At 41.6% G+C, this 9,311-nt stretch overlaps 1 protein-coding gene across 1 annotated transcript in view; it reads right to left on the bottom strand.

Annotated features, from left to right (window-relative positions):
• ADCY8 (adenylate cyclase 8) overlaps nucleotides 1-9,311 on the bottom strand; it is a 155,713-nt gene that overhangs the window by 40,404 nt on the left and 105,998 nt on the right. Inside the window, exon 9 of the mRNA XM_025205410.1 lies at nucleotides 6,034-6,134. Within this exon, the coding sequence (XP_025061195.1) occupies nucleotides 6,034-6,134 (101 nt within the window). The remainder of the gene's footprint in view (nucleotides 1-6,033; nucleotides 6,135-9,311) is intronic.

Below are 9,311 nucleotides of genomic sequence, written 5' to 3'. Positions count from 1 at the left end.
GAAAGAGTCTTAAACTTGTGTGCAAATGAAAAAAAGTTGCCGTTATGTGGATACGCATGTGACACTTAGATACCCGTTTTCAATTTCACTTTGTGTATTTTCACATGAGAGAGCACAATAGCTATTCCATATACTTAAGCTGGGTCTACATAAATCTTTTGTTTTGGCTTTATATAGTAAAAGCCGTGTTATCCGGCACCTCACAAGCCGGCATACTCTATTAACCGGCGTGCTGGCTTGTAAGGTAAAAGCGAAACTGTAAGTGTCCGCCGTGGCACTAATGGGTTCGCCAAGTCTCCACGGCCTGGGGCAAAGCAGCCTGTGCTGCCGAGCCCCCACGATAACAGTTCCTTTTTCCCTTTCTCTTTGGCCCCCCTCCCTGCCCCTCGCAGCGGGAGGGGTGGTGGTACATCAGATGCGGCAGGAGAGGCGGTGGCCTCTCAGGTCACCGGCATATTTGGTTATCTGGCACATTCCCCATGGGTGCTGGATAACAAAGCTTTTGCTGTATATGGATCACTGTGGAGACTGCAAGTGTAAATCCAAACAGAAGCATTTAACAGATTTATTGATAGTTTAATCTGCAGAGGCAAGTCAGTAGAAGATCAGTAGGAGCAAATTATATACCATGGTCCCCTAGGACAGAGGGACTAAAACCAGGAGATTTGGAGGAGAGAAGCAAAAATAACAAAAAACAAACTAAAAACATTTCCAGGTTGTTCATGATCCATCTTCAGAGGCCTTCAACCAGTGGCTACCTCCTACACCCACATATACTTCCATAGGCACTACACTGCCTGCCTTTCTCTTCCAAGACGGATGACTAAGGCTCCTTTGGAGCTGACCAATTCCATTCTTATATAAGCCAAAAACTGTCATCTGGACCAAAACCCAGCATGCCTCTTTGGTGTTGTCTACAGACTCTGTAGAGACCCACCCTGATCCAGCTTGCAGAGAAGTCATTGGCCATCTTCCAAGGGCAACTGCATCAAGACCAAAGAGACTAGACTTCAGGAAACAAAGCCTGGGTGTCTTATCACATATTTCAAAGCACCAACTGCTGAACTGCCTAGCAACTAGTATCTTCATCATTTTTTAAATAGATGCAATTGTTTAAAAAGCAGCAGACTGTGTGAGATGGAGAAACATGCTACAACTCAAATAACCAAGCACAACAGCCAGAAATAAAAGTTGCATAACAGATTGCTCTGGGATGATAAACAGGCTTACATGAGCATATAGAGAGAAACTGAATCAATTCCAAGGCTTTTCAGGAAGAGATGAAGAACTACAAGGTTTGCAATGAAATGTAATGGCTTCATAGAAGGTAATTACATCGGGGGGGGGCATTGCTCTGTGCCGCTTAAATAATCTCCCATCGTGACATTTCAGAGGATAAAACTGCTGTAGATATGCTAAAATTCAAAAGAAAATTAAGAAGACTACACATGGATAAAAATATCCTCCTTTTTTCTTCCTTGTGGACATGTGTAAACTGAGATAAAATTCAGAAACTTCTGTATACACTAGATGTGATGATGGCCACTGACTTCGCTTCTCTAGCATGACAGCACGCAGCATATCTCTGAGTGATACTAAAGATGGTGGCTAAGGTATTTCTCAGGAGTACTGACTTGCCTCTCAGATCATTTAAATAATATTTCCTGTCCTTTGTGTTTCCAATTATTCACTGGAGCCCCAGCTCAGTAAAACACTGAAGCATGCCTTTAACTTTAAGCATATGCATAATCCCGTTCCTATTCGACAAACTAGTGATGCATTCGGCAATGTTCCACTGAAATCAAAGGCATGTAAACGTGCTTAAATTCTTTTATGAAATGGGAGCTAGTAAGTTTAAAGCTCTAAATCTGTTTTCTCATCTAAATGTTTACCACCCTCCATACTTAAAGATACTCATTTGTTACTTTGAGGCAACTGGTATCATTATCTTCATGCTTTAGGAATAGGATTTTGTTTTCAAAACAATGTATATGGGCTTTACAATCAGGAAAAACTGCAGGTCAAAATATGCCTTTATTATTCTTGACAGTAACCTTTCAACTTCTAGATGAAGAAATCTTCCATGAAGCAGAATAATATGAAAGAAGAAAAAGGAAAGGGAAAAAGCTGCAGGGCAGATGGGTGTGACGTTTCTTCATTCCTAATTCTTATGGTTTGCCTTGTGAAAATTAGTGGAGAGGAATCCATATAAAGGGAGTGCGTGTCAGATTTTGCTGCTGTTTTGAAGTGATTGATTTAGCAGCAAAAATGTTCAATGGAAAACAGATCCCATAGACAAGCTCCATAAATCCTACCATACACAAGCAACCAGAAGAAAAACAAGCAGTCTAGACAGGGAAGATTAATATACTGGAAGGAGCAGGACTTTAAAATAAAATAAACTCACTTCATAATATCATTGGCAGCAACACAGCAAATGAGAAGTGCTAAAAGACGAAATATTAGAAATGGGAAACTCTGAGAGTCACAGCCAAGGGCAAGCATGAAGTAAAATCGGGCACCAAGACTCAGTGTTTAGACCAGTTCCTGAACACAATGCTGTTTAATTTGTGATTAGAAGAATATACTTCAGGGCTGTCCAACTGGTGGCCCATGGGACACATGTGGCCCCTGGACTCCTGTTAAGCCACCACTCCCCCTATTGCTCTAGCTCCAACAGCAGCCATAGCCTCCAGGCTTTCCATCCCTCCTTCATGATGGGGAGAGTTCAGGGTGAGCCAAGGGCCATGCACATGATGCAGCAGGGGGAAGATGCCCATGTAGGCACGTGTGCAGTCGTGGGATGCCTGTGTGAAGCACAATGTAGCAGTGGAAGGGCATGCATGTAGGATCACTGAAGCAGTGGAGGAGGTGCAGGCATATGCTGCAGCAGGTGGGGCATCCTTGCAGCATGTGGCCCCTGCTGCCATGGACTGTGTCCCTTAGCTGCTTAGAAGTTGAAGAGCCCTGTATTATGTTTAAAGATGTGTTTAGCAAGTGGACATCAGGTAAATCTGATAGGGGTTGAGGGCATACTGTAATCCTACAGTAGGTATGCATAGGGTGACTATATGGGATAATGTGAACTTCAGGACAGTGCGCCCCCCCCACTCTCCACAGGCTGCAGGGAGTCAAAGGCCCATTAATGACACACTGTTCTTTTCTTCACATGTGTTAAAAATCACCTGTGAAGTAACAATTAGTGTTAATGGGGTTTCCTATTTCACAGCTCCTGCTGCTCTGCCTCCATGCTCATCTTACTGTTCACCAGCTGGCCGGGACCGGCCTCCAAAATCTGGGACTGTCCTGTACAATCTGAGACATATGGTCACCCTAGCTATATGCGTGTGATTTAAAAAAAAAAAAAAATTAAAAAGAAGAGCCAGGCTCATTTTATCAGAGAGCTAGGTTTTGTGAGAATTGAGAGAAATTCCAGTATAGACTTTTGCAACATGCTCATCCTCGTCATATAAGGGCAGGCCTTGGAGAAAGCGTTTAATGGATTTTTAAAAATATATGATTGATAAATGGATTGAAAACCACATGTCTAAAGCTTCTGGGATTTTTATTAAAAGCTTCAGTCCAGCTTAGAAAGAAATGCATTGTCAAAAACAAGGAGCGTTCAGCTCTGCTGCCTCCCTTACCTCACAATCCTTCACCTGGAAAGAGCCAATAGACAGATTTGGAGGGATTGGATACAATGATGAGTGTTGTGATTGAAGAAATGGACATTTTATGAAAGAAAGCAGTAGCAGGGGATAGGAAAGCATATAGGATCATAGAAGTGTGCGTACAACACATTCAGCTACATTTGGACTTGGGATCTATAGGTTTACACGTATCCAAAGCTTGGGTCTGTACCATGTCCCTTTGTTGTCTTGTTAGTAACCACTGGATTGTAATTAAACACTTCCTTACAAGGGAATGGCACTCCATGATTGCAAATATAGAAAATTGGTTGTCATTTGAACATTGGACCTCTATCCCTCTCATGGTCTTTTTTAAGTGGAGGGCACCCTTACTATGCTGAAGATTTAGAAGACCTTAAGGATTACATTTTCAAAGGTACTAAACAAGATTTGTGCACCAGACTCCCATAAAGTTTTTCTAGCATTTTCTCTGGCACAGGCAAATGGTGTGTGTGGGCATGAACAAAAGAAAAGGGTGCCTGGGCCTGCTGGTAGAGTTAATTTGTTTGCTTTTTTTGTGAGGTAATATTCTTTCCATAGATTTACCTTATCTGTAGGAAGTCTCATCTACTATCACTCTGCCTGAAAAAGTGACAGCCGCCTACCATCCACATGGCCCCTGAGAGTTCAGTCAAAAATAAAAAGAACTGGATGGGGGACAAGTGAATATGACAAGTCTGACTATCTTCTTAAATAAGAGAATAGCTGAGGTCCCTGGCCATTCAAATTGTTTAGTAATAGTCGAGTGTCTAGTTGTCGCCTTTGACTCTGTATGTGCAAGAATTTTGTTGATTTGAAATGATCAAAATGAACTTTTGCTGATCTTTCTCAGATTGACTTTTGTTCCCATTTACGGAAAGCAAGACCTTTAACATACAGTAGTACACTGGAAGCCAAGTTGCTCAATACTTACATAAGCCATGAATCCAACTGTCATCGATGAAGCTAAAGACATTATAGCTGCTTTTCCCAAACAATATCCGTCTATCTGGTGCTGAGAGTCAGACAGAACTGACAAGCCCAGAATCAGCTATTTCATACGCTTTTTTAGCCTAATCCTGATGCTGTTAATTTAACAAACCTGCTTCTGAAATGGCCTGTGTCCTACCTGAGTTTCTCCATCATCATCATCATCACCATCATAATGTATTGAATCCTTGTATGGTCACTATAGTTTCAAAGTTACTCCACGGGGGCCTAGTTTATTTATGTTAATAGCAGTTTGAGAGTTAGGTGCCTTGGAGACTAGGCAAAGCCTGTTTTGTAGTGATTCTCACCCTAAAGGCAAAATGAGCCGTGTCACTTTTGGAAATGAAAAGCCAAGGTTTTGTCTATGCTAGTGGATAGATACTTTGCTATGATTCTATGGTTTTATGTTCACCTGGGTCATGAGAAAGAGAAGAAACATAGTTGTCAGAACAAAATATAGTTTAGAAAATGCTGTGTTAAATTGCAAGAGACAGTGGACAAAAATGACAGTCTGATGTTTTTGCTTGTGCTTCATGAACTCCCTGCATGTAATATAATCAAAGGGTCTGCTCCTTTATCATTCTCAACTCTTACTGACACCAGTGGGAACTATAAGTGGTCAACACCTGATGAGCCCCATAAAAACTTATCCAGAGGTGGACAAGATCTACTGGGGCCTCACACAAACATTCAGTTTCTCCTGGGAAAGTCGCTGTTCTTTTCCAAGAAAACCATGAGTGTACAGATGTTCAGGTTGATCTCCCAGGATAAAAATGGCTGCTCTAGGTGAAAAGTAACTTAGGAACAACAAGGGTTAAATCACACTTGGGAGAGTTTCTCCTGGGAGAGGGAATGTCTGCACCTGCTGTGGGTCATCTTCTCACTGTTCCAGATGTTCTCTATGGGGTAGTCATTTCTACATATCACATATGAAGTGCACTTACTAAGACAAATGCATGTAGTGTGATATAGCTCATAAATATAAAAATAAGATTACTTTTTAACCAGTTATTAAGCTATTAATAACCATGAACTAATTCTGCTCTCTAAGACTAAGCATTTTTTACGTTATCTGTAGAAACCTGAGGCCACACTGAGTACTGTTTTGAGTACAACTTCCACTCATTTAAATTGGCAGTTCTGTTTACAACTCACAAAAAAGATACTGCCAGCAGGTATGGAGGGTTTCACCTTTCTACTTGCCTCTCATGAAGAGAAGATTAGTGTGGAGCAGAAGATAATATAACACAGAAGTATATGACAAGGAAAAATTTGCATATGTATTTCCAAACATTTATTGGAAACTCTAAATAGCCTTTGATATTCTAGAAATATAAATCTTTTAAGAATTGTAATAAGATGTCTTTGTATTTACCTTGCAGAAGGAAGTAAACTTTGGATTGCGGTGATAAATACAAGAACAATAAATGCACACACCAAGTTTGACTTGAACACTTCATCTCTCATTTGAGAATACTGGAATAAAAAAAAAAGAAATTAATTAACTTTTGGTTCATGCAGCAATTTTTTTCAACGAGTGATGAGGATTCTAGGAAATTAGCAACAGGACGTGGTAAATTAATCAGCTTGTTGACAATTTATTGTTTAAAAAAAGAAAGGAAAACACCAAGTCAGGAATAAACTAATAAACTCTTCTCATCAAGGGAACAAACCTGAACATTTCACTTTTGAATACAAAGTGTCTTTGATTAGTTGCCTTTTTGTCTAAATTCTTTTCATTGAAAAACAGTGATGAGTATAACAGATGATCGGCTACAGAGACCACAGATTCCAATAGGGAAAGGCCAAGCAACAGAGTTCAGATCTAGATCTCAAGCATTCCCCAGTTTGGTAATGTCCGGGAGACTGTCTCTATCAAAAAGAAATTGGAGACAAATGCTGAAGTCAACTGGGGCTGAACACATGCATTATGTTACATATGTGCATAATTGCTTGTGGCATAAAGGCCATTGCACTTCCACGTATAAGTAATATCTGTCTTTCTTCTGAAGTAAGCAAAGAGACCTATGGGTGATGTATGATTATTTTGTTTGTGGTTTGAGGGTTTGCATTTTATGGTGAGATTGCAGATGACTGCATAGAAGCTACACTGATTTACACCAGCTAAGAATCTCACTCATGACGTGTAACATAGTTCAGCTTTCACTGCTCACCTGACCCTTTGCGTCTATTAAAAGATATCACTACAAGCTTTGATCAATTGTCAGATTTTTTGTTTGTAATCATAGTCCTAATACTGCAAACCATCAGCTTTGGATATGCTGACAGACCTCCCCCCCCACACCCCAAGCCTGCTCCCCAGCTACTGTATAGCACTACTGCCAGTTTAGGTAACTGGGTCGGTTAATATGAGAGGATTGGTTAACCTAGAAGAGATGTGATCCAAGCCACCAGCTAGTATAAACCAGGACATCTCCATTAACTTCAGTGGAGCTATGCTGATTTACTCCAGATAGAGTTGGCTCTTCTACACATTTTAAAGAAATTGGCAGTGTCCATCTATACTGTAGTATTGCTATGAATTTTTTAGTATGATGCATAAATAGATGCTTACTCTAACATTTTCTCTCCATTTTTTAGGAAATTGTCCCTCTTTAGTTTACCAGTGAATAGGGACCTACTGAATTTATGGCAGCAGTGGAGTGCACTGCAGCTCCTTCAGTCTTGCAGGTTCCCCCATGCGCCCCTCTGCTGCTGATTGCTGGAGGGGCTTCACTTGCAGCTTGCTTTTGATTGGTGGGGACGTGAAAACTGTGGTTTTTAATATGGTGTTGTTTTTGCCTCCTGCTGCTAATTGGCTAAGGGCCTCAGAGGCCCCACTGCTTGCTGACGACTGGTGAGGAAGCAAAAATGGTGCCGTGTTTAAAACTATGGCTTTTGCTTCCCTGATGATCAGGAGGGGAGAGGCATGCAGGGGAACATACAAGATTAAAGGACCTGCTGCGCACCCCACTTCCGCCATGAATTCGGTAGGTCTCCCTACCAATGAATTATATATCCACAGGTCCAGCGAGCCATACTGAAAACATGGGCATGACTGGGACAAAGAGCAATACCAAGACACAACCACCACAGAGGTCCATCAGTAGTGCTCTGCTGCGCAGCTCAGCCCTCTGCTGCTGGGCCTCCTTTTGAAGGAGGAGGGCACTGGGGTTTACACCATGCTGGCAGCATCTACATGAGATGCTGACTCTGCAGTCATTATTGCACAGGTTATATAAGTACTAAATGACTAGGCAGTAGCATTACTGACTGCGCAATGGCTTGTTACTACTGTGCAGTAGCATCGTGTCATGCTTTCTGCCAGGTGACGCCAACTGCACAGTCAGCATCTTGTGTAGACATGGCCGCTCTCTCCCTGGATCCTGCTTCATCGCATCTATCAACATCTGGTCAAATCCAGAACTCTTGCTCTGTTAGCTTTTGGCATGGAGAAAGTTTTTCTCTTTCCCCTATTCCTTTCCATTGCATCTTCCTCCCCCACAAATAACTCCCGTGTACACTCCTTGCTGCAGCAACGTGACATTGATATGAGTTTTGACAGATTCACTTCTGCACACAAGGCCATTAATTTTACTTTCCTGCGCTCGACATGTTTGCTTGCATTGGCAGAAAGACAGCACAGCCTTGGCTTGCTTTGTAGAAACAGGTTATTATTTCCCTAACGTGCTTACCAGGAATAGCTACCTATCTAGTTCTGGAAAAGGGATGTCAATTTTTTAAGCCTAGAGTATGCTACCCGAGTCATTAAGGGACAGATTCAGGGGCAGGGATTTTAGGACCCAGTTCATATTTAGGTGCCTAAACTCACCATGGTTAAACACCTAAATAAGAGTTAAGTTCCTCTGAGCTGTTAGCTGCATTGACACCATCATGGTACTGAAGAAAACTGGTACAATCAATTCAGATCATCTGCTCTTTGTAAAACATAAAATTCTTCTCCTCTGAAATATTAAACCATGCTTTTGTTATAGAAATATATTAAAGACTCGGTACCATAAGCTATTACTGAAGTCTGTGAGGGTTTTACCTCCTCAGGAGTATGGGATTGAGCCAGTGACTTTCACAAAATACCAAGGAAAACCAATGTGCCTTCCATTGACAAGAATTGCTTATGGAAACTATAGCAAATTAATTTACTGCAGCACAAGTTCAGCATTTCCTGCTGTGTTTAAAATGATGTAGAAAGGATAAAGGCCTATGTGACACAACCAGTAACTGTCTCAACAAGAATTTGCTGTTAATGGTTCCAGAGCAGCACTGAAGTGATAAACTTAGCACTTCTCTAGCAATTTCCATATTTAAAGTGCTTCAAAGTTGTTAAGGGATAGATTAAGCCTTGAGTCCTATTTTTCCACTATGGGGAGATATGTACTTAGGCTGTTCCAGGAGGAGCAGGGTATGTCTAGACAGCAGGCACAGTACTTGTTACAGCACAGTGCGGAGATATCTGGCCCAGCTTTACAGAGGTGAGCTCAGGTACGGGTACCAGCAACACTGAGATCAGCACAGGATCATTTGCTCTGCTCCGTGGGTGGGTTTTACAGCCCATACTGATTCCTTGCTGCTGGGGCTAGACTGCTACTGATATCCAAGCTAGCTAGTTCAAAGCTAGCTCTGGTATAGCTACAC

Source organism: Alligator sinensis, unplaced genomic scaffold (genome assembly GCF_000455745.1).
Source record: "Alligator sinensis unplaced genomic scaffold, ASM45574v1 scaffold307_1, whole genome shotgun sequence".
Lineage (NCBI taxonomy): Eukaryota > Metazoa > Chordata > Crocodylia > Alligatoridae > Alligator > Alligator sinensis.
This window is presented reverse-complemented; position numbering and strand designations above follow the sequence as displayed.